This window comes from Triturus cristatus, chromosome 5_2 (genome assembly GCF_964204655.1).
Source record: "Triturus cristatus chromosome 5_2, aTriCri1.1, whole genome shotgun sequence".
Lineage (NCBI taxonomy): Eukaryota > Metazoa > Chordata > Amphibia > Caudata > Salamandridae > Triturus > Triturus cristatus.
Genome location: NC_140588.1, coordinates 989718693 through 989745096, shown reverse-complemented (window position 1 = coordinate 989745096; position 26404 = coordinate 989718693). Strand labels below are relative to the sequence as shown.

General features: G+C 45.1%; 1 protein-coding gene across 2 annotated transcripts in view; it reads left to right on the top strand.

Annotated features, from left to right (window-relative positions):
* The window catches only part of UPRT (uracil phosphoribosyltransferase homolog), a 134149-nt gene extending 109160 nt beyond the window's left edge, over window positions 1–24989 (top strand). For both annotated transcript variants that reach the window (XM_085608243.1, XM_085608244.1), the window contains 3 exons: window positions 133–294; window positions 8388–8486; window positions 24612–24989. In XM_085608243.1, coding sequence (XP_085464369.1) covers window positions 133–294; window positions 8388–8486; window positions 24612–24718 — 368 coding nt within the window. In that variant the 3' untranslated portion in view covers window positions 24719–24989. The remainder of the gene's footprint in view (window positions 1–132; window positions 295–8387; window positions 8487–24611) is intronic.
* The last annotated feature ends 1415 nt before the right edge of the window (window positions 24990–26404 follow it).

Sequence of the window (26404 nt, the reverse complement as noted above, 5' to 3'; positions counted from 1 at the left end):
AACATTACATAGTTTTACTGTATTTCACTAGAATAGCTGTTCGATAGAGCCTTAAATCCATCAGTAGAGTCAAATATTGATCAATTATATATATCTAATCAGTAACTGTGTATTTTAATGTTTCTATTCCAGGTGAGGCAATGGAACAAGGACTCCGGGACTGCTGCCGATCCATCCGTATAGGAAAAATCCTCATTCAGAGCGACGAGGAGACGCAGCGAGCAAAAGTGTACTATGCCAAATTCCCCCCAGATGTTTACAGGAGAAAGGTTCTCTTGATGTACCCAATTCTAAGTGAGTCTCCCCTCTGTGGAGGCTGGAGGTGTTGATTGAGATGGGGAGTAAAATGTCATAGTAAAAGTGTTCTGATTGCATGATGCACATTAAAGAATGAGTGCACCTTTGTGAAGCATCTTTTCTCATAGATCAAGGCTCATTCCAAGGAAAATACTAGTCATGTATTGAATGACACCTGCTTTATTTCTTTTAAAATGTTCAGAAACAGCACCGCTTTAAAAGCCATTACCATACAGGCTAGTCCTGGTCACACATCTTACTCTTTGAGGCAGAGATTCACCCTAGAGACGTACACTCTTTCTTTAAGTACTTTAAAAAATCCTCCTCCCCTTTAAATATTTTCTCTTGCTGTAGGGTCCTCCTCTTGATTCAAAACTCACCACTGGATAAACGTTGTTGCTCTAATAGTCAGTTTCTACTCTTTGAGTTAGGGCTTCGCCCTAGAGACGGGCATTTTTTTGTCAGCTCTTTGGAATTCATCTCCCCTTTAAATGGTTCTCTTTGAAGGATTCTCCTCCATCCTTGTGATTAAAAAAAAAAAAACAACAACCCTGTACTGGATAGACCTTTTTGTCTCCCCACTAGGGACTCGTTTATTTGATTTAGCTCGTTTCAAGGTATTTGACATTTTTATTTTGGGTTCCTATTTGCAACATGAAATTTTGCTCATTCAGTTAGACACGGTTTACATTTTATGTTCTAGCGTGTACCCCAGTTAGTATGGGAGCACATATAGGTTTTAGTGTTATTTTTGTCATTTTTGTGAATATGTATTGTCTCATGAATTTACCTTCCCTGAAATTAATAATAAGACATCAACAAAATGATATTGGTCATGCAAGATCAGGAGTAAGGTCTTGATTAGTTGTTACCTTTGCAACAATTTAGTTGCAGGAACTGCACCATTATTAGAGGTTTAAAAAACTGCAGCAGTGCATTTTGTGGATGAAATTTGGAAGCAGGACGGGGTTAATCGCTTTCATGTCTGAAGGATACTGCAGCAAGATTGGATCATGAAACTTTTCCTGCTTGCCGTCAGTGCCATCTTACTACGCAGTGGCTCATCCTGGCTCTGGAAGATATAGAAGTCACCCTTGCACACTAATGTCAGTTCCGTTCTTTCCGCGCTCTTTGATGCAAATCCAGAGCTGTGCTCCTAAACTTTTATCGGTGTTCAGACCCTAAAAAACAATTGCAAAAGTGTGCAATGTTGAAAAGGTCCCCTCTGAAGACTGCAGGCTTTAAACTTTTCTGCACTTTCCGAAAACAGATTTTGGTCACAGACCTAGACAAAGCCTGACTTTGGTGCTTAGGTTCCAAGTATGACTTGAAGCCCTATGATGAAGCCTAAGGCTAACGAGGAATGTGAAGTAAAACTGTGTCGCCTAACACAAGAACCGTAGTTGGCCACCGTTGCAGTTCTAGGCCCTCTCCTGATCCAAGTCCTGGTCATTGTTCTCAGGTAGGTCCAAGACAAAGTGGAAATGCAAATCGTGATGCAAGGACAAAATATCTAAGAGGAAGTCGTCTCCGCTCTGCCACTCCTGCTCTTGGCAGTGGCCACACACTCCACGTTCTAAGGATCTGACTCCGCCACCAACATCTGACTCCGTTCCAATTTCATAGTTGAACTCCATGTACCCTGAATGTCCTGGGCCATCGTGGACTCCGCAGCAAGTAGAGGCTTTCATGGAAGTGAAGCTGCTGCTTTTTTCAGACTATTCAGTTTTTCTCTGGAGCGCCTTTGGTCTGTATGGTTCTGCTGGGGACTCCATTTGGAGCTCAGCTCACCACCTACTTGTGCCTTCTAGGCCCATGCCTCTTACTCGTGCTAAGCCGTGCCGCCCACACCTTTGCTGAATGTCACACCAGTTCCGGATCAGACCCCAGTGTCAGTTTGAGATCAGCAGCATAGTTCAGCTAGGTCTCGTCCAGTGTCCTGTTGTGAAATCACCAAAGCCAAGCATTTATTCTGGGTAGGCTCTCTTATGAAGCCCTTGACTCAATGTCAGTTTGGCACTTGATTGGATTCTGATTCCGGACATTCAGTGTGTTCCCCATGATGAGGAAGTGGACTGTTGGCTCCTCTCTAATTACTCTGATGCTGCTCGATAGTTAGACCTGCGAATTGCTAGTGGCCTTGACACCTCTCCTGAGATTGAGCTGCACTCGTTATTTAGTCCCTCTACTAAGTAGGACACATCTTCCACGATGGGAGTTCTCAAAGCTGCAAGAGTTGCAGTTGCTTTCTGTACAGACTATGCTGAATTTGCTCACAGAGATTGTGCGGCCAGCCTTCAACTTCTAAGCCATTGTTGCCCTTCAATAAGCCCATAATGGAGGCCTTCAAGGCAGCCTGGTCCAAGCCTTGCTCAGCACCTCAAGCTGACCTAAATACAGGTGCCACAGGTCGGCTGATCTTCCTGAAACATCATCCAAAACAGGAAAGCTTTTTTTTGCAGACGTTTGTATCGTCTCTGCCAGACATGGAATCAAAGTGTGTTGACCCACAGGGAAAGAGTCCTCTCTACTAGTTCGGTTCTTAGGTCCCTTACTGCTGTTTTTTGTCATAATAGACGGGATGTGACGAAGTGAAGTTTGTGGGCCGGTCTAGACACCACGGACTGCAATAGACACCGGTGTGGAGGTCCGATGCTATGTCTGAACGTACGTCACAGATCCTCTGATGACATGCAGGCATCCCTGATGGATATACCTTTTGAGAGCTTCAGGCACTTTTCAGAGCAGATGTGGACTTTGCCTTGGTGCACGTAGGCAAACATCCCACTCCTTAGGTCTGTTGTCCCCGATACACTAACTTCCCCAGCAGTACTGAAAGTTCCAGGACTACTCAACGGGCTTTGTCTGTAGTCCGCCGCAATGCTGCAAACTGTCTAGCAACATCCTGAACATTTTCGCAGCTCTAGGTGTTAAGGTGTTGGTAGAGACCATCACCTTGAGCAAGGGAAGCAGTCCCCCCCCCCCCCCCCCCCCCCTCACTTGCTGCGACCTGCGCAAAACCACTCTTATTCTCCCTCCATTGGTCATCTGCGGCCAGTGCAGGGCAGGATTAGCTCTGACAGTCTGGCTGGCACACAGTTTCCTCATTCCGGTTGGTCTTTGAGGTTGTTCAGAGTGGTACCTCCCTCCCTCCTGTTTTCATTTCCACCCCTCATCTTCCTGCTCAGACTTTGGGTAATAGAGAGAGAATCTCCGAGCACTCTGTGTGCTTCGAGTTCCAAAAGAGGAGTAGTGGACAGGCGAATTCTATCAATCCTGGGTATGAAGCCACCAGGGTACTACAACCTAATTTTAAATGTAAGGAAGGTGAAACCATACTTTCCAGTTCCACACTTAGTCTCTTTAACCCATTGTTCTTTTGATGTAGGAAAGGGTCTAGCTAGCAGCTGTAGGCTCACAAGGCACTTGCCTGTACCCACCACCCCCTTTTCATCTGCATTTCAGCAGTATCTGAGTTTGCTCAACATTTCCAATTGGTTAACCTTCTTCGTGGGCCTCGTTGCCCTTCCTTGTGGACTTGCCTTCCCTGTGTGGCTGTTAACATGATTCTCACTCCCTAGCTGACTCTCATGTAAACACAGGATTGCAGTTTTTTCACACGACAGCTGGCTAATTTCTGTGTCATTTCTTACGTGGACCCTGGTAGATGGACTGGCAGTGTCATGTTCTGCCATTGCTAGTCGGCATAATGCAATATAAAGCTATATTTGTAGAATACACGTTCATCTAAGTGAGCAGTTGGCTCTTTTGACAGAAAATCCTTCTCAATGGTAGTAATTTTATCGACCCCTGGAAGATAAAAAGCGGAGTGTGAATCTGTGATCTTGGGGGTTTAACATAGACCCATGTGAAGAATGCATTAATCCACTGATTTACCAGGCCCAATACATTGTTTTGTGTAAAATATGTAGACTCCCAGCAGGAACCATTACAGGAACAGTATGTACTTCTTGAAGGCCTCCATGTCAGGCTTGAATAGTTGTTCCTCATGTATGTGGCCATAGATGCTTAAGGCAGGGATTGGCTGCCAGTTGAGGTCAAAAAAGGCAACCCACATCTCAAGCTCACCTTCTAACCTACTGGTTCACCTGTTCAGAAAATTATGGTGCTAATTCCTATCTGGTGTAAGTCCCGTAATGTCCGGGGTTTGTGGTGGTTGTCTTTTAATGTCCTGAGGGGAGGGGAAATGATGATTTCGCTTTTTCCCCACGTCCCTGGTTGCAAGAACAGGGTTCAGTCAGAGCCACCATGGAATCTCTTATGCTTTATGGTTCTTGGAATCTGAAGCTCCACCAACTGGAAGGCATGGGCAGCAAACCACAGAACTGACCTTTCCTTTGCAGTTCAGCATTCTCGACAGGCTGTTCTCTTCAGGACATACCATCAGGGGGCAATAAATCCCCAGAGGCATGGGGGTCCATTCATCTCTGAGTAGTCGTGAATCTCCAGCTGCTTGCAGAAGCTTCTCCAAGGATGGATCAGATGACAAGTCCTTACACTCCTCAATGGGCTTTGATGCAGTGTTAGTCCACTGGCCTGCTATATGCTTTTCCTCCTGTTGCCCAGACACCTGGCGATTCAGACAGATGTTTGAGTTACTCAGTGGTGTTCCCGAAAGCCATGATGTGCGCTTCTACTTGGATTATCCATGGGTATATTTGGCACTTGTCTTGTGTTAAGCCGATTTGCTTATGTTTTCATCTGAGTGTCTGGAGGTTGAAAGGCATGCCCCTTCTGTTAGGGGTTGTTTGTATTCAACACTTTTGTCACCAGGCCACTCTGAAAGCAAGCTTTTGATATGTGTGGCATTAGTGGGCCTTCACCTCATGGTGCTGCTGTAGGAATTAGCTTCCATGTTCTTGTAATGTCGACTTTATGATTGTTTTGTCTCCTCACTTTATTGTGATTGTAAAACAATTAAGGCCTCTTGAAGAAAGGAGATCTGCTGCACACCTTTGCTGTCTTTCTGGAAGTGGGTATTAGGTTTTGTTATTTTTGGTAGTGAAAGAAGCCAACCCTGATTTCTCTCAGCAACCGTACTGGCCTAGCAATCTTTATGGCCTACGAGTTGGCAGGGGTTCCCTTTCCGGGGTACTGTACAATTTGGGGACATTCATACAGGCAGAGCTTCGTGGTGTTTCTCTTCAAGACATTTGCACCACCACTACCTGCAATTTCCTTTTCAGCTTCCTTTCCTATTATAAATTAATGGTGGATATATTTAACACTATTTATTGTTAATTTCACACTTTAAGCCATTTACTGTGTTTTGTAGCAGTTCCTGTGTCTTGCCTTTTGTTCTTTGATGCTATGTTCCTTGTGGTCATAGCATTTGTTTACACTTGGGTAAATGAGTAATGGGCCTATTACTTACCATACATTTTCACTACTCTGAATCCTGGTCTTTCTAGCCTTGGTTCTTACGTTGACATATCCCCAGTGCTGGTAGGACCTCAAAATTAATCTAGTATTCAAGCGAGAAAAGTCTTTGTACTACATGAAGGGAAGGAGCCGGAAAAAAAGACAGAATGTCAGCAGGTGGAAAAGCTCGGATGTGTGTGCATGTCTCCCAGATGAAGATCCTTAATATACTAAGGACTGTGATAAGGAAGTCCTGGATTAAGTGGTAAGTAATTGTATCCGCTTGAGTTACAGGAAAAGTCAGTAACATAATACACATTTCATCTTGATTTACCTGTGTAATGTAGATCACCTGCTTCAGAATTATGGCGCGAAGATGGAAGTGTTAAGCACTAGATAAGGCTGTGGCGCATGCTATGTGTGGAACAAAGCAAACAACTGTTATTTATGTAGGCCGAAATATCTTGCTGCAATGGCTATAGAGAATATATTCACCAACTTGTACTGCAATAAAAAGACATTTGTAGCTGCAATTAACAGGTTTCAAATTAGATGTTCGAGTGAAAATATTGAAATTACCTTTGCTCGTCTCATTGTTGATATATACCTTTCACTGTGTGGCAAACACGACTCACTCTCGATGCTGGTATTTGCCCCGCATTTTTGCCCCTTTAATGTTTTTAATGGGGCTGCCCCACCATATACCCACTACCCTTCCCAACCTAATGCCCGACATTGCCCCACCTGCAACTGCAGTGCTATTTAATTAGGTGCTGCAGTGCCGACAACAGTTAGCCTGTTGGCAGAAACCATGCGGACCAAAGTCTGCAAATCCTCTTTCAAAGAAGCTGACTGTGGTGGATTTGGAACAACAGAAAAGACACATTCCCAGTTCAGAGAATCTTTAAACCGCTTCCCAGCCAGAGGGCTAAAGCTCTTTTCTAGTTCCAGCAACAGAAGCAAATATCAGAAATCCCAACCAAAATTGGGAATACAGGGGAGGCCTTCGGGTAAGGTGGGAAAATCTCATATGACCCAGAAACATTGCTCCATTCCCTCCCCATGTTTGAGGGCTTCCAAAGTAGTTGGAGGGCCTGGCATGAAGGCTTGAATAGTTGAAGGGCCTGGCATGAAGGCATGAATAGTTGGAGGGCCTGGAATGAAGGCTTGAATAGTTGAAGGACCTGGCATGAAGGCTTGAATAGTTGGAGGGCCTGGCATGAAGGCTTGAATAGTTGGAGGGCCTGGCATGAAGGCTTGAATAGTTGGAGGGCCTGGCATAAAGGCTTGAATAGTTGAAGGGCCTGGATGACTGGCAGAAGCCAGTCATCTTTTTCAGTGGCAAAAGATTATAGTACACATTTGGGTGTTTACTATTGTTTGGAATGGGGTTGATTTCAAATTCTCAATCCATTTTTGAAGCATTCCTCTATATAAATCATACATACCTTCTTTAGTAGGCTGGCTGGTTCTTGGGTTCAAGTCCTCTGAGCGAATGTAATGGCTAAAATGGAAATCTCCAGAAATATGATGACCAGTAAGACTAAGGCCTCCACAGTGATGACATGGCTAAGAAACCTACTTTACATTAATCAAATGGAGGCTATATCTTGAACTGGCTTTATGTGACATGAGTCTTTGGAGATGGACTAGTGCCCCTTACCATAGCTTTTAGTGTGAACTTTAGAACGTTTATTCTATCCACACGGTGGAATCCTGGAGGCAGTGTCGTTTCATGCTATTCCCTTCATAACTTTGGTAAATCTGAATGGACTGTTGGAAAAAATGCATTATTTTCCCTGACTTTTCCAGAAATTTCACTCAATTGTACTAGACACACGTTCTACCTAGAGAGGAAGAGTTGAAGCCCCTTTTTATCAATTGGGTGGTTGGTTGAGTGTGCCATAAGGTGAGCACTCTGGACATCTGGATGCTTTACTGCATTGGTATGGGATTTCTGCTTAGTAACTCCTTTGTTGCACAGGTCAATTGCCGGCAGGACAACAAGTTAATTCAAGAATTTCCATACATGAGAGTTTGGTTTCAACATTTTTGACAGGGCAGTTCTGTTTCCAGCCCCTACCTTAATTTTACTTGCTTATGTGTTCCCAATAGTCCAGCCTAGGAGGCAGATAGTCAGAAGTTGAAATGAAAGTTACTTATGTAATTGGTGTGGTACTGTTAGTCAATGAGTTTTCTCCAATTACCAAAACCCTTCCTCAATGCCGGTGCTCATGATCCTCGCAGAGTAGTAATAACTGTGGTTGCTGTGCGGAATGCGCATGGGAGGGAATAAGAGTCAACCTCATTAGAAGTACATAGGTGTGCAATATTAGCTATCCACAATTCTGCAATTTATCGGCCTGTCAGGAAGCAAAATGAATTACTAATGGTTTGAGTTCTGGTGTCACGTGTCCATTTAAGGCATCTCCACTCACTTAGGATTAGATACCATTCTAGATACTAGTTGAATATTGTTTCTTACACAGTTTGCAATTGAGTATAATGTGAACTCTGTTGTAAAGGTGAAAGTTTAATTGCTGATTTGTGACCTGTGATTAAGGGCTGCCATAATTTATAGGTCAAACTTTTTCCAACTTAAACACTCCAAGCGTTTGCAGCTGGATGCATATATATTTTGAGAAAATTGCATTGCTACCGCAAAAAGTATTGCTTATTTTTCAAATACTTCATTTGTATCCATTTAGGTACTGGAAATACAGTTATTGAGGCTGTAAAAGTGTTAATAGAACATGGAGTCCAACCCAGCTTCATCATCTTGCTCAGCCTGTTCTCTACCCCCCACGGTAAGCTTCCAAGGCTGGTTGTTAAAGCCCGATGAAGCGCAGTGCGAAGATTGTACCTGCACTATAATTCCAGGATGTTGATTTGATTTGCAGTGCACAGAAACTTTTAAGTTATGTGACAAGACTGTAGACCATATGCTTGAGTAGTGAAATTCAGACAATAACGACCTTTGTGGAAAATTGAAAATAATTACTGTACAGTAAGTACAGCAGGGTTGGTGAGTTTTAAATGAAAAGAAATAAAGTAAACCACCTCCTCTGTTAGAACTCTGCTACATGCACCTATGTCTCCTGCAATGTATATGTACTTGTTTCCTTTGTTTTTTTTTTTTTTGAAAACCTTTATTGACACAGCAGTTATGTACAGTCACGGGCCTACAACCTCCGAGGCCGGCCGCTAGTATGCAAAAGGGAAACACAGTACAGCCAACAAATGAACAACCTACACGGGAGGGTGGCCAACCGGCCCACAACTAGACTCCATCCAACAAGAAGGTTTTGAATTAACATTTTATGAAAAAGAAACAACAAAACAAAACTAAAACCAGGCATGAAAACTACATAAGCAGGAACTTGCTCTCACATGGGGGGGGGGGCAGCCGCCACTCAGCGGCGCTATAGGCAAAAGTTAGTATTAGGCGAGGCAGGAGGGGGGGCAGGGAAAAACCCAAGTATCAATTCCAGGAAGGAACAGGAATAGCCGAGCTAAGGGGACAGAACTACATCGGAAGCGATCACCAGGGGGGGCGTGCATATATCTCCGCGGTAAGAATTCCACGGACCCCACATCTTTTTCCATTTTTTGGGTTTGCCTCTAGCAACATACACGGTTTTCTCCCGGAACATGCACCAATCCATGTTTTCTTTCCATTTTGACACCGTAGGAGACCTACCCGAGCCCCATAGCTGCGCGATGTCCCTTTTGGCTATCATATTGCCCAGAGTCACCCAGCGCTCCTGGGCCGCGTTACAATCAGTCAGTTCCCACACATTCAACACACAGCGCCGCGCCTCCGGGAGTAAAGCCACACCAGTGACCTCCTCCATCACTGCATGCACCCTAGTCCAGAACCGGACAACCACTGGACACTCCCACAAAATATGGAGAAAGGTACCAAGCAGACCACAGCCACGCCTACATAAACCATCACTCGAGTAGCCCAGGCGAAGCAAACGGGGACCGGTAACATAGACCCTGTGTAGTATCTTTAACTGCACAAATCTAAGGCGAGCGGGTATGGCCACTTCTCTCGGCGAGGCTATAGCCGCAACCCAGTCCTCGTCGTCCAATTCTAGGCCATCCGCGACCCATACCTCTCGCAGGCGGGTGAGGAGGTCCGCGCGGGTATTAATCAAGTTTTTATAGATCAGGGAAATGGTGCTGTCTGGCAAGTAACCGTCAAGTATACGATCTTCCAAGGGGGAGGCCTCAGGAATATCCGCCGGGGTCGGAAAGACAGAAAGCAGGGCGTGGCGGACCTGCGCGTAACGAAAGAATTCCCTATCGCTCAGGCTATATTCGGTCCGAAGGACATCGAACGTTTTAAAAGCGCCCTTCGCCCACAGATCCCCCACTCGGCTAATACCGATCGTGTCCCACTTCTCAAATCCCTTAGTGCGCCACAGCCCGCCCAACTCTTCAGAGGCATACAGCGGAGTCGCACGAGTCAGGCGGCCCTTCCAGCCCGTAGCAGCAGTGGCGCCGTGCCATGCGCGTACAGCATTGTTCGTGGGGCCCGTAAGTTTAGTGCGTCCCTTCTTGGAGTAAAGCATTCGATTGAAATCCCCACCCGGCAACAGCAACTTATCCATCTCATACGCAGGGTTCAAAGCTGGGCCATACGTCCCATGGTTCACTGCCACCAGCTGGGACGCCCAATAATACCTTCTGATATCAGGAAGAGCTATGCCACCATCGTACCATGGAAGAGTCAGCTTAGCAAGAGCGATACGTGGTCTCCCATCCCACACCAGCTGTCGCTGCAGGCTTTCCACCTCCCGAAAGTACCGTGTAGGCACCACGTCCAGCGTATTCTGTAGGGCGTACAGAAAACGTGGCAGAGACATCATTTTAAATAAGGCCGCCCTGCCCAGCGGCGATAACGGAAGCCTCCGCCAACGAACTACGTCAGCCCGAAGCCGCTGAAGCGGTGGCAGCAGGTTCAGAGAGTAACGAACCGCTGAACTCAAGGAGACGTGAATGCCTAAGTATTTAAATCCAGACTGAGAGATTTGAATCGGACAGCCGCGAGGGAGAGGAGGGGGGTCGCCAACCAACACATATACACAGGACTTGGCCCAATTAATAACAAGCCCAGAATTGCGGCCGAAGGAGGTCAAAACATCGAACAACACTATCAATGATTTCCGCGGTGAGGTAGAGCAAAATGTCATCAGCGTATAGTGACACACGGTCCTCAAACGTCGGAGACCACCGGATACCCGCCATGGAGGGCTCCCACCTCAGCCACGCCGCCAGGGGTTCCAACGCAAGAGCAAAAAGAAGCGGGGACAGGGGGCATCCCTGGCGGGTACCCCTCCCGAGCACAAAGGGGGCAGACACCCTACCGTTCACCACCACCTGCGCCAGCGGCTCCACATACAACAGTTTCACCCATTTAATGAATCCGGGTCCAAAACCAAACTTGGCCAGTGCCGCCCAAAGATACGACCATTCCAGCGTATCGAACGCCATCGTGGCGTCCAAGGACGCCAAAATGGTGGGCTCCTGGAGACAATCGACTCTTGCGAGAACTCCATGTAGGCGCCGCAGGTTCAACGCGGTGTTGCGATGCAGAATAAAACCAGATTGATCCGGATGAACCAGGTCACCAATTACAGTAATCAGTCGATTTGCCAGGACCTTCGCAAGAATCTTTGGTTCGGCATTTAGGAGCGAGATAGGCCTATACGATGCACAACAGTCTCGCGGCTTACCCTCTTTATGGAGAACCACAATAGTTGCAAGCCGTTGGTCCAGCGAAAGGGAGCCTACCTCAAGCGACGCATTAAACATCTCACGGAGATGAGGCGCCAGCTTCACTGGACGAAGCTTGTACAGCTCGATCGGCAGACCATTCGGGCCCAAGGCCTTTCCGGAGCGGACCGCGCGAATTGCCAGTGCTATCTCATCATTCGTCAATGCCGCATCCATCAAATCTCTGTCGGAGACAGAGAGGCATGGCAATGTAATATCTCGTAACAATTGTCGAGAGTCATCCTCCGGCCTATCCGAGACCGACGTATAGACGTCACGCAGATGATCTGCAAAACAAGTCACTATCTCTCCGGGATCTGTGACACTCACACCGTCAGCGCGCACAATCACCGGAACCACACGATTCACTCTTTCGCTCTTTTCCAGCCACGCAATCAATTTTCCAGCCTTGTCACCCACATCATACAAGCGCCCCTGCTGTTCCCGGCTAGTGAGCTTGGCAGCATTCGTAACCAGCGCCCTATAGTCCGACTGCTTAAGGCTAAGGGCGTGAAGTTTCTCCCTCGTGACTCCCCGCCCAAGATCCCCTTCCATACTAGTTATGTCAGACTCCAAGTGCACCACCTCTTCGCTTTTACGCTTTTTAGCAAGGGAGATCAGGGATAAGGCCTGCCCACGGATCACCACCTTAAAGGCCTCCCACAATGTCACGGCTGACGAGACGGAGCCCTGGTTTTCCGCGAAAAACCAGTCCAGAGACTTCACCAATTGGGCACGAACTGTGGGGTCACGGAGATACCAGGGGTTAATCGGTGCCACCCTCCCCCCAGCCCCCAAGGCAATATCCAAGTGGAGCAGCACCGGGGAATGATCCGAGATTCCACGAGCAAGATGTTTAACTTCCCCAATCATTGGGGCTTGGGCAGCCGGCATCAGCACATAGTCCAATCTAGACAGGGAGCCGTGGGCCCCAGAGTGAAACGTAAACTGAGCCAGCCCCGGGTGCATCGCTCTCCAACAGTCAACCAGTCCCATAGTGTCAATAAAACCACCTAACCAAGAATGCGCCCCAGGGAGGTCTCTTGGCGGGTGTCGATCCTCTCTACCAGACACGACAGAGTTGAAATCCCCACCAACCAGCAACAGGCCCTCAGGGAGCCCTAGCAATAGACCCCCCAGATCCGCGAAGGTGGTAGTCTGCAACCCAGGGGGGACGTAAACTGAAACCAAACACAAAGTCTTACCCTCCCACCGGCCAACCAGCACTACGTAACGCCCCCGATCATCGTGCTTCACCTCGTCAATTTCCAGCGGGAGAGAGGCTCGGACCAGAATGCCTACCCCTCTGGATCCAGTGGTAAAGCCGGAATGGGCCACCAAACGGTAGCCCCGTCTATTCAATGCCTGACAGGAGTTGCCCACCAAATGCGTCTCCTGTAGGAAGACGACATCCGGAGAGAGACGCTTCAGATATTGTAGTACCACCCCTCGCTTCACACGGTCCCCCAAACCATTGACATTCCATGTTAAAATATGCAACCCCCTACCCCCCATCCCAACCACAACGATCATCCCACCCACTACGAGAGCAAAAAACAGAACATCGATCACCTGGTATAAAACAAACCTGAAACAAAAACAACTCCCCCACCACCACCCCCCCAACTCCCGTAACACCCCCCCCACCCTGCACCCCTGCACTAGAACATCTAGCCACCCCAACTCGCAGTGTGCCTGTCGCCCCGACATAAACCTAGTCTACGAAAAGAAAGAAAACCCCCCTAGAGGAGGAAGAGTCTCACCAGATACCCCGCAGCCCCCCGACACAAAAGGAAGGGCAATGCAGTCCCATGTACTAGGTCACCCCTGACCAAAGTCTGAGTTCAACACACGATGAGCCAGGAACCATAGTTCAGTAGTTCACGGGTGCTCCGCCGAGCCACCTCCGTCGTCTTCGGCCCGCTCCTCTCCCCCGCGTCGACGATGCAATGTATCAAGCCATTCCTCCACCGCATCAGGCCGGTCGAAAAAGTGGGTCCGGTCCTCCAGTTCAACACGAAGCTTAGCCGGGAAAAGCATGGCGTACTTCAGTCCCATGTCTCTTAATCGCCGTTTCACAGTCAGAAACCCCATGCGCTGTTTTTGGACCGCCTGAGTAAAGTCAGGATAAAAGCTGACGTCCACGTTCTCATACTTCAGCGGGCCATTTACACGGGAGGTGTGTAGGATGGCGTGGCGGTCCCTAAAGTTAAAGATCCTGGCGATGATGGGTCGCGGCAGGGCCCCCGGCTTCGGCCGACCCCCCGGAACTCTGTGGGCCCGCTCCACCATGAAGTATTTACTGAGGCCCTTTGGCACGAGGTGGTTCAGGATCAGTTCCTCCACAAAAAGATCCACTGACCCATCCTCCGACCTCTCCGGCACACCTACAATGCGTACGTTATTGCGCCATGCCCGGCCTTCAAAATCCTCCAGCCGCTTGACCGAAAGGTCGGTGAGGGCCCTCAGACTGTGAAGCTCCGTCTGCAGGCCAGCAACATCCTTCGTAAGGCCCGAAGTCGTGAGAGCAAGTGAATTGACCCTGTCGCTGGTTTTCGAAAGGTCCGCTCTGAGTAGGTTAACATCAATTGACACAGTGTCCAGCTTGTGGGCCAGAGAGTCAAACCGCTGGCCAACCGACTCCTTCATGGCGTCGATGGCACCCATGACATCGTTGAGTGTCAGTTCCGCCGAGGGTGACGGTCCCTCCCGAGCCACCTCCGCGAGCCCACTCGGACCAGGAGACCCCTTCTGATGGGCATACCGATCCATATTATTCATCTGCACATAGCCACCTCTCCGGGTAACCTTGGGCCTTAGCTTGTCCCCGTCTAGTCGGGCCGCCATTACACGGCCGAGGAAACCAGCTCTTGGACGCCCGTGTGTTGTAGTGGTTCCCTGGGGGGGGCACACCGCAATCAGTGGTAGACAGCTCCCGCTACCGATATTACCCACCGGTCTCCGAGCTGCTCAGATGCGGAACCTCCGCAGGCGCCCGCCCTCCACGTCACTGAGGAGAGTCGAAAGCGAAAGTGAAACCCGGGGGGCACGGGCAGCCCGAAGCCCCGGATCCGTTGTTGTTCAATTGGGACACGGGGAAGATGCCAACCCGAGTCCGGGGCAGCGCCGCGGAGCAGGCCTCTTTCCCAAAGACCGAAGAAATAAAGTTCCCAAAGTCCGATTTGAGTTCTGAGAACAGGAGTGTCTTCAGCGTAGGTTCGCCCGTAGTATTCCTTCAAAATATCAGGATGAAATCCAGGATAATCGTGGGAGGCTGCGTGGACCCCGGGAGCCCTGTGCCTACGCGTCCATCATGGTTGGGCGCTAGGCTCCTCCTCCTTGTTTCCTTTGTTGATAATCATTTGCGTTGGTATAATTCATTTTCTAGGTTCTCAGAGGGGTTTAGCTCTGCTTTGCGCACTACGCTACAAAACCAGGAAATTTGCCCATTAATACTGAAGGCAAGGAAGCAGTGCTGGTCCAGTGGCTATTCTGACATATAACTACCTACATAATTTGGAAAGACACCTGTCCTGTCACTCTTTCACCTGGTCCTATATTTACCCAGATAACACTACTTTAGTTACTGGGCTCTGCACAACCCATATCTCGCCCTACTCTATTCAATCCCCCCAACCCACCCACCCACACAAAACATACAACATGTATCCGACTTTCTCAGGCTAAGATTTCAAAAACCTCAGTCTCCAGGTCTAGGGCCTGATACAGAATTACTTGGGCCCAGGAAAGTCAAATGACCCCCTCCGATTACCACATATGTAATTTGTACTGCAACCCGAAAGTGTCTAACTTAATTCTGTTACCCCAAGGCCACGAGTACACATAATTGTTGAATACTGTGCTATACAAAACAGTGAGTGGTGCAATAAAGGCTGACAACTGGCTAACTTTACATTCTCTGATCCAACTATAATGTATGCAAAGAGTCTTTGGGTGACCAAAAAGGCCAATCTATAAAGGGGTGTGGCTAGGTCCTTCAGAACGATTGAAGCCAGTAAGCTACAACTTTTGAAAGGAAAATATATCTCTTGCAACTAACTAAGTGCTTAGTTATTGATTAATCTGTCTGTGAACTAGCCCTGGACTGTGAGAGAACTAAAAAAAAAAAAAACTCAAACAAAAAACATATTTATTGCGGTGGTAGTGACTATGAACGGGGAGTAGAAGTCCACCACCCTATGACTGCTTCTAGGCTATTTGTTGCTGAAACATTTAACATGTTGGTGTTTCTATTGTATATGGCGCCGTGAGCTTTTGTGGCAGCATTTTAGCACAAAGAAACTGGTTACAGGTGCATAACTATTTCATAGACCAGCAAAAGGGGAGGTTTTAACATATGACCATATACAGGGTACAGGAATTGGTTACAAATGTCTCAGTATTACATAGTGTCGTTTATTGGTTAATGTAGTTAGCACAGTCAAGGTTTATGTATGTCGGTCTTGTGAGGACCATCTAACTGTTTTGGAGCGCTTTCTGAAATTTGGGTTGCATAATATAGATTGCCTAATGCGTGCCATCATGCTCCGCTTTTGCAGATGTCCCCCCACTCTCCCTAATTTTTGCCGCCATTGGAACAACTAGATGCGGGTTTTTCGACTCTTGACAGTGCACTGTAGCCTGCTCACCAGGCTCTAGTGCCAGTGTTCTTTCCCCTAAACTGAAATGTCTGATTGTACCACAATTGACATGGCCTTTAGCACCCCGGTAAGTCCCTAATAAGGGGTACCAAGGGCATGTGTACTAAAAAGGGTCCCCAAGGGTTGCAGCATGTATTATGCCATCCCGAGAGACCCCCACGTAAATTGCATGCAGGCTGTAATTGCAGGCTGTGTGAAATGGTGCAAACCTTTTTGAAAATACAACATGACGCACTTCCTGTGTACCATGCCCATACTATATGCAAATCACCTCTACTGCAGGCCTGAGAGCCCAAAGGCAGAGTGCATTATATTATATCTGAGGACATATCTGCATGAGCAGATATGACACTGTGAAGTCTAGGTCCATTGCCACAACATTACAAGTGTTCAGGAAGCCATCTTAAGTATATGTACTGGGCACTGGTCATTGCGAGCTGCCCGGCTACATAATGTCTCCACTGAAAATAATTGTGTTTGGTATCAAACACCATGTCTTGACAAATCCAAACTGATGCCAGTATCTGATTTCTCCTGACATGCACCCAGAGGGCACCTTAGAGGTGCCCCTGAATCCTGTTCGACTTAGTGGGCTGGTTGACTGGTATTGTCCAGCCTGCCACCACAGATGAGTTTCTGAATCACTGTAGGTGCGAGCCAGTGCTGTCTGAGGTCAGAAAACATTGCCTTATCTGTAAATAGTGTTATCACCTCATCCAGCAGGATGGCTAGTGAATTTGCATACCAAGGCCAGATACATCGAAGCATCTGCCGCCTTTGATATGCGACCCTAGCTTCCCCAGACCTGTAGAATGCCACCCCGTGCCCTCTGATGCCCATTTGGCACCAGGAACGCAGGAAATTAGCTATGCAGTAGGCGTGTTGCAGTCACACCCCTAAGGTGGGCTCCCTGATGTGCTCCATGAAAGAAGAGATCTCCCACCTTGTTTTTGTTGGCATTAGGAACTGTGGGACAGGGTTATGTCTTCTACCTACAGGAAGTGGTCATATAGGGGGTGTAGTGACCCCAGGAGTATGTAGCCCATTAGCTACTACCTTTCACTCCCCCTTAATGCCCCTAAATTTAGTATTTAGGTGGCCCCCTGAGACCAGGAAATCAGATTTGTCTGCCATAAGGAAGAAGGACAAAGAGGAGCCGAAGACGTTAGAACTGTGGAACAGCCCCGAACTTGGCGCAAAACCCTGCTTTGCTGTTGCTGTCCCGACAATCACAAAGACCGACTCATTGAGAAGCAGAACAGCCTCCCTAAACCAGCACTTCATCAACCCAGCAACATCTCCCTTGGAGTGGAGGTGCCACTTCCCTGCACCAGCAGACACTGACCGTATTTGCCTGGTACAGCGTTCTGTCGACCCCCAGGCCCAACGAGGGAGCAGCTTGCCAGAAGAAGGACTTAGTGGCTCCCAGAGGTCATCCCCAGCTCCTGATCGAGTACTGAGCTGCAAGACCTTCCAGCAGCCCCCCTGCACCAATACCTGGGGTACCAGAGCCAATAGTAAGCACCAAGGCTTGTTTGTGTTCAGTGTGAACATCACCAAAACTTACCTGCACGTCAAGGGAATTCAAAAGAGGCCATCTCCATCCTGAGAGTGGCCCTGCTGTGTTTCTCCCCCCTCTCTATGCAGGTACACCAAGAACTGTGAGGGCCGCTAACTCACCGACCTGCCAGGCAAAACACCTCTGCGCCCAAACTCCCCAGCCTCAAATAAATGGATGCCCTCTCTCTGGCCCGAGACCCTCAACAGCCGAGCCCTTGCATACAGCACTTCTGCACCTGGACACCCCAGGGCAGGTAAACTTGAACTGCTGGTGCTTTTGTTTTGGGACCTTGGCCCCTACTTTACGTCCTCCGAGTCTTCTGTTACTGTATCTATGCAGTTAAAATCTATAACGTCTAAAGTATTTACCTGATTCCGATAACCCTGGTGTCTAAAATTGTTTGAAAATCGGTTATTTTTCTAAATTGGTCTCTAGTTTCGTCTTGAGTGTATCTCATTTATTCACTCTGTCTACAAAAAATGCTTAACACTACCCACTGATAAGCCCTAACTGCTCACCCACACTACCACAAAGAGCATTTGTGATTATTAATTTAATCTTTGTAAGCCAGTAAGGGTTTTCTGGACTTTCTACATAGTGTAACTCTTTTTGGTACACTACATGAAAAGCCAGCTTCCTACAATCTACCTCCTTTGTTGTGTGTTCACATTTCACTTTATTTCTAGTCACTTCAATGTTTTTATCTGCTCTGATAATGACCAGTTTCATGTATTAGTTTTTGTTTTTGCTTGGAGACTCTGAGTTTACCTTCCGTTAGGGGTGAAGAATGTGTTAATTTGAGGCCCTTGTGATTTGGCTATCTTCAGGATTGTGTGTATTTAGTTAAAACAATAAGACAGTATTGAGAAATACACCAAGTTGTTGACTTGACATACTGCAATTAGGATTTAGTCTAGGGAGAAATGAGATGCACCTAGGGTTTGTCTGGGTGAATTTCTGTTTGTGATTTATCTTGCTTCCCTATGCTATGGGAGCTATCTAGGCTTGTGAGCTCTGACATATTCTATACAGGCACATTGACCTGTGTGTCCTACCAAATTTGTAATTTTATTTTGTGGTTTATTATTAAATCAGCCTGTGGAATTGTATATTACATACATCATCTGTATGAGAGTGAATACTTCAGGAGTAACTATAGGATTTTTTTTCCCTGCAAGTGCCTTATTACCCCCGCCCAGGTGGATTTTAAGAGAGAAAGCACCGATTCAAGTTTAGTAGCCCAATGTAGACTTAGAATTAAATATGTACTAACAAAATAGTTGACTGTTTGGTACTTCTCAGACTAAACCAGACATATCATATTTGAGGGTTTATTCTAGCCTGCAGTGGGTAAGAGCTCTGCTTCTACATCCATGAGGGTGTGTCAACCACTCTGCAGGGTCTCCAATCTTTCCCAGTGGTCTCAGGTTGACTATTAGGTGATCACTAAGGAAAAGGCTCATAATACTTTATTATTAATACTGAGCAAAATTTGGTGTTCTTTATTACTCTGTATCAATCTCTTTATCACTACCATCTTTTCTGATTAATGAGGTGGTTTGAAAATCATTGTAGATTTTGTTAGATCCTTTAACATTTTAAGTACAATATTTGATTACAGTGACTTCTGTCAGCATATATTCTTTAATGTACCTACAATCTTGTATTGCTCCTTTGCAGATTTGTCAAAGGCGATGACATCTCCAGGTGTGCTTGCTTGCTCTGTGAGGTTGCCCACCCCTTCCCTACCTGTTTTTAATATGAACTACAGGTGCCTAATGGACACGGTTTGAAATGTTAGCCTTTTGTTTAAATATGGCACGGACAACATACACCTTGACTTTTCGGATATAGACTACACTGACTGTCTGTAGGGTCTCACTGGAAATAAACTGCATATTGCATTTTGCTTTCTTTCCAAAGCAAAGACAGAATGTGGGGTACGCTTTGTAGTGTTTCTGATAGAATCCAATGTTTTGTATCCTGCATGTAACTAACTTGTATAGTAAAATTGTCTGCGGTGTGAGGTTGCGTCCCTAAACTTGCAGGAAAACATTTTAAGCTGCTTTTACTGCCAGCTTCATTTGGTCAAGAAGTCCAAGATGGTGTTCTGGGGCTATAAATGTCTGCTAGGCTTACTGAGACCTGACATACATTTTAATTTATTTAACAGTTTTTTCACTATACTAATTCACCACTAATCCTTTATGGGTTCCGGAGTAGTGTGCTACTCGCCGAAGAGCACTTCAACACCTCATCAGGGGTAGCAAGAACTATATGAATGCAAACCTTTTTACCTCTTCTACCCCTTCGCTATCCTTTTTACTCTAAATAACTGACAAACGTATCCTCCACTCAAATTACGTTCATATTTTCAATATAACTAATTCACCACTAATCCTTTATAGGTTCCAGAATAGCATGCTACTCGCCGAAAAAAAGCTTCAGCGCCTCGTCAGAGGTAGTAAGCGCTATTTAAATGCAATTGAAATACAATACAATATATCCAGGCTGTTCTATCAAGCACTAGTGTGCTTTAAGTCACAACAGTTTACAGTTATGAACTCAGTAACCAGAGAGGATTTCGAGAGGATGTGGCCTAACGGCTAGGGTTGTCAACCTCAAATCTGAGGAACAGGGTTAGTCTCTGCAAGGAAGCTTAATACCCTCTGATTCTGGGCAAATCACTTAAGGCCAGATGTATGAATATAGCATTTTGGGATTTCCTAATTGCGAATCACAAAGATTCACAATTAGGGAATCGCAAAATGCAATGTATCAAGGTGTATAGTACACCTTTTGCGATTCCTAGGGGGTCGCAAATATTAATGAGGTAGGTCGCAATTTGCGACCCCCTAGGAATCGCAAAAATCACGGGGATGGTGGCCTGCTGAGATCAGCAGACCACCATGTCTGTGATTGCTTCCAAATGAAGCAATCTTTTTTTGTAAACCAGCCAGTTTTCCTTGAAGAATAACAAGATGCTTTACAAAAAGTAAAATGAAAAGTTTTCTTTTCATTATTTAAGAGCAGGCAGTGGTCCACTGAACCACTGCCTGCTCCTACAAATGGTTTTACCAACATTCACAGAGGGGGAGGGGTCTCTTGGGGACCCTCCCCATTTGCAAATGGGTTACCACCTACTTGAAGTAGGTGGTAAAATGCTAATGTTTTGCGACCGCAACTGCGGTCTCATAACATTCATACATACGGATGCGATTCGGTATTAGGAAGGGACGCCCTAAACAATTCCCATCTTAATACCGGATCTCAACCCCATTTTGCGATTCGGTAACAGGTTACCGAATCGCAAAATTAGGTTTGCTACATCGGAAAAGCTATTTTTGAGTTCGCAAACGGGCAGATTCTGTGACTGACTGTTTGCAAACGCAAAAGACTTGATACATCTGCCCTTAATCTCCCCGTACCTAACAAAAATTAATGTGTCCTTGTGTAACGCAACTTGTGCTCATGTAAAGCGCTCTGATACCTGATACCTTTGGGTCAAGTTTACGCTATATAAAACTCCTTGGGAGGAAAAAAAAACAAGTATGAGGGGAAACCCCAGCTGACGGATGGGATGCAGGTATCATGGAAGGAACTGAAGAGGGAGATGGGAAAACCACAATTATAGAACAACAATGTGTTGGTTAGCCATCGAGTGTAGGGATCAGGAGCATGGAGAACCTATGAGAGAGTTGTGTCTTATAAATATTAAGAGACAAAAATTGTTTAAAAGAGGATCCGTTTGTTAGTGACTGGAACAGATAGAGTTTGATCAGATGAGTTTCAAGACCTTTTCTCAAGGACTTCAGAGTAGGATTAGTTCTTAGTTGTCCAAATAAAGAGTTCCAAATGCTTGTTGCAGGGCTAGCGAAAGACAGCTTCATGTTCCCCGATGTTCTAAATTTAGTCGTCTAAAGAGGTAGAGACCCCGTGCGTCTTGTTGATCGCTTGGTGTTGTATATTTTAACACGTTGGTCTGGTCCAGGGGTTTCCAACCTTTTCAGAAGTGGGAACTACTTCTGACCAGTGAAAATCATTGTGCGCTGCTGAAGGCTAAGCAACTTGCTCATTGTTGCCAGATGCCCCTACACCCAACTTAATTTCCTTAATGCTAATATCTATAGTGGCAGATACTATGGTATGAACAAAATACTTTCACTAGGGGCACTACGATAGGGCTGCCATGTGTGTTAGTGAGAGTGTGGTCTTTGGGGATGTATGTAAATTTGTGCGTATAAATGGGATATGTCTGCACGGATGACTGATAAACTGTGTTGTATGTACTTGTGGCACAGGACATACTTTGCCATATGTGACACTGTTACATGTATAACACAGAGAAGAGAAATTTTGCGTGCAGAAAAATGTTCTGCAAAAATGTTCAGCATATGGAAACCTGTTCTGATCTTTACATTTCTCCCACTTGAAATAATGGCTGCGTTTTCACTAATAAATATGGCAAAGTGTTGAGAAAATTAAACCGAAGAGTTAACTTTGTTTATATGGATTCCATAAAACTCATAATTAAAATGTTCTCCCATTATTAAGTGTCATGTTTACAAACATCAAGCATCTTGCTCCCAGTGGCCTGTGGACGTGGTGCTATATATAACAGAAAAATACATTTGTTTAAATGGGAGGAATTTAAAGTGAAGAAACATGCTTCAAAAAACAAAAGTGTAAAAGTACATTGAGTTAATTTTTCATAGAAAAAGTTTTCTTTACTTTAAATTTCTCCTATTTGAATAAAATGACTATCTTCCAGTTATAAACAGGCACAGTGTCTACTGACCACTGGGAATTAAAAGGCCCACCTTGACACTTTGAAATGAGAGTAAATTAAAATGAAGAGTTAATCATTGAGGTAACTTGTACTTTAATTTTCTCCCATTTAAAAGCATTCAGAAACATCATTTTGTTCTTACCCTCCAATATTGAGTATACAAGGACTTTTATTTAAGAGTTAAATACTTCTGGTCTTCACCTGTATGCCCCCTGCCTGGCCCATAAATCTGCCTGAGCACTGCTCATTATCAGGCTTTGCTGTCTGCAGCCTGATGATAATATTGTAAAATAAGCACAGCCTTCCCTCAACTTTAAGAGAAATGTGACCCTGTGCTTATTTAAAAATGAATTCAAGGCTGCGAGCTACTCTGAAGGTATGTGGGAGCTACTGATTGCTTGTGATCGACTGGTTAGTGACACCTGGTCTGGTCAGATACCTCAGCTTGTTGAATTGGATATCTTTATAAGCCAAACAACCAATTTTGAACTTTATTCTCAGTTCCACTGGTAACCACTGAAGCTCTCTTGCTGTTGGTGAAAAGTTGTTGAATACCTTTAAGCATCAATTATCTAAAACCACTGAAATAGTACATCAAGAGGATGTTTTCTTAGTTCTTCACGCTGGAGTAATGTTCTTTTAGGAACTTCACACATGTTACATCCTCCAGAGGTACCTTTAGGATCCATTAGACTATTTGACAAATGTTCATAATATCCTACAGAACATCCTGGATGGAATTGTGAACTGTTCTTTTTTTAGGTGGATGCAAAAGTAATACAGACTGTCGATAATGTAAATCTTTGCAAAGAAGACTTGTACAAACTTTACCATGTGTTTTTAAAATATCTTACTGATTCATGGTAGGTTTTAAATTGTCTTAAATAGTTCTGCCAGAAAAAACACAGGGTTCATTTGAAAGGTGGTAAGATATTTCTAGATGTGGACTAACTTTCTAGCCAAGCATCTATAGAGAATGATAAACTCATTTGGAAGAAATGTTGGTGTAGATCAAAGTCTTCAGAATCAAAAGAAGGGCACCATGCTTTTCCATGACTACAGTAAAGATACTCCCAGAGGCTCTAATTGACTCCTGATGAGAAAAAGAGAAATTTCCCTTAAAAGGGGAAGATGTCGCACACGGAGGTGAGATACTGTTAATCATTAAAGGGATAGTCCCATGTTTTTTTTTTTTTTTTAAACCAGTCACTGGGGTGGGCAGCGAGGAGTGCTGCAGAGCTGTGCGCGCACGTCCTTCTGTAGCTGACCTTCTTTGGGAACTATCTCAGAACGGTGTGATATTGATCAGAAGTAGATTGTTGCTAACTTGATGATATTCTCGCTGAGACTGTTTTTACAATTTTTGTTTTTATTATAAAGACCCCAGGAAGATAGGGTGAGTTGAAGCACTACATGTTTGTGGTGACAGATCAGAGCATATAGGAGGAGGTTTTACTGGGGGCGAAGGTTATGGCAGAGTAGAATAATAATAAAACATCAGACTGTGTAAGGGCTTAATATTTTTGTCGCATATGAAGGCAGTTTTCAAGCGCGGTGCACATTGCCATTCAGTCCGAAAACAGTAAAAGAAGGGCTTGGACAACTGTAGAGAAGTAATAGTATTGGCTGGAGACCATTTAGAACTGAGCTTAGGTAGTTAAATTATAAGACTGGATAGATCCATGTATAGGTTTAGAATGATCCTGTATAAATTGTACCAATGAATGAGCATATTTTTATATTTCAAGTGCGTTCATGGTGTTCAAGTGTCTATTGACTTAAGTAATATAGAAAAGATTTATTATATCGCTAAATTTGACTCGTTTGAGATTTTTCAAGCTTGGTCTATAAGACCGCTGGTCCTGCACATTTGTTTGTAAAGTGGAAGATAGTACATGTTTTATGATGTTACAGAGCCTCTTGTGAAATTATAGTAAAGTGCACCAAGAAAGGATAATGGGCAAAAGTCATGGTGTCCCATACACACACAAGATGTATTAATTCAAAGACTGACAATGATGTAAAGGCCGATGTTGGGGGTGTGAAGCAGTATATCCCAGATTATAGCATGAAGACCCTTTTATTTCTTGCAATAACTGCTTTATTATTTATACATTCTTTTATGCCTACTTTACAGGTGCCATATCAATTATACAGGAATTCCCGGAGATCACAATTCTAACTACTGAAGTTCACCCTGTTGCGCCAACGCACTTCGGCCAAAAATATTTTGGGACTGACTAAAAGATAGCATTTAATAAATGTATTTGATCACAAACATTTTTATTCTGCTATGGCTTTCTATTCTTGTTTTATAGTTGTGAAAAATCTTTTGACAACCTATCTCTGTCAGAGTGGTTTGAAGAGGCACATTCCATTATTATGCATTTAAAAAATGTTTAATAGTGTGCTGATACAAGCGGCTACATTTTGATTGTTTTAATATATTTGTTTTTATTTTCCCCTGCCAAGGGGCTGCTTGTAAAGAAATAAATAATTGAAATTGAAGAGAAAATGGCGAATCCTCAAGTTATTCTGGGGGGAAAATGGTGAAAATTTAGTATTAGCAGGGCCTGGCGCTACTGTAACACTAGAAGACAAAAGAGGTATGGTGTTCCTAATTATAGAGGATTCCCTTACCTGTTTTAACCCACACACCACATCTACATCTTACCAGGCCCCTCACACCCACGGCACCTACGAGGAGCAGACCTCCATTTATGGGTGCCCGATGAAGCATGACACCTAGCTTGCTGGGTGTGTGAGGGTCCTAGTTGCGAAAGGAGGTATTTCCCACCTCCCCACCACTCTGAGTACTCACCAGGTGGCCAACTTGCCACCCAGGAACACCGTACCTCTTTTGTCTTCTAGTTCTACCCAGGGCAAGTACGGTAGACCTTTATCAAGCCCTCATTGTCCCCCTTGTTGTTTACTAGCTACTGTAACACTCACATGACTACTCACAACAGAGGAATTAGTTTTGGCCAAGTCAGGACCGACTCCAGGTCTGAAAATGGAGAGCGTGGAAGAGGTAAGCCGAGTTGGCTGTTTGGTCAGCATGGCCTATCAGCTATTACAGCTGCCTTTTGTTTATTCCCACGCACCTATGCTTCAACACAAGCCAATGACTTTAAAAACAATGAACATTCATTGATAAGTGGGGAGAGAGACTCTAAATGTCATATATATGACCTACATGTAAATTAAGTCACAAAGGGGCAATAAGGAGTTTTCACCATCAAAATGGTTTCATGCAGATCACATCTGGTAAAATAGCCCATGGCCATTTAGCACCAACCATGATTTCTAGAGTTTCTCTACTTCACCTTTTACTGTGTAGGGGGTTGTCCATTTTTATGTGTGGTATTGTGTTCAAGGTTTGATAGTTTTTTGTGTGGTTGTTTTTCACCCATTTAATAAATATATTATCTTCATGTTTGCAATAATTGTTATGGCCAATAGTGCATGAAAGTTAATATTTATAAAATATTTGCATGCTGTAACGAAAATGTACATAGATTTATGTAATTTACTAAAATGTTGATGCCTATGAAACACTCATCAGTATTTGAATGTATCTGAAAGAGACTATTAGTTATAGATTCCTTACCTTAGAATTACCCCCAGGCGTCAAACTGGATCCGGAGATTATTTTCTTGAGCAGTACCCCTGTGCATCAGTAGGTGGCTTTGGTCGACTTTGCATCCGTTGTTGTGGTCGCCAGAATGTTATATTATTGGGTTTTTATAACGCGCGCAGTTACTCCTAGGAGTGTCCAGGTGCAAGCCTATGAAGTGCCAATTAAGAAGAAATTAAAACAGAAAAGTTTTGAGCTGTTTCTTGAATTGCCCCAGCTCTTGGATACAGCGCAAAGAAAAAGGTAAAGAATTCCAAGCCGTGCTGCCCTCACGGCCAGAGATCTGCTCCCCA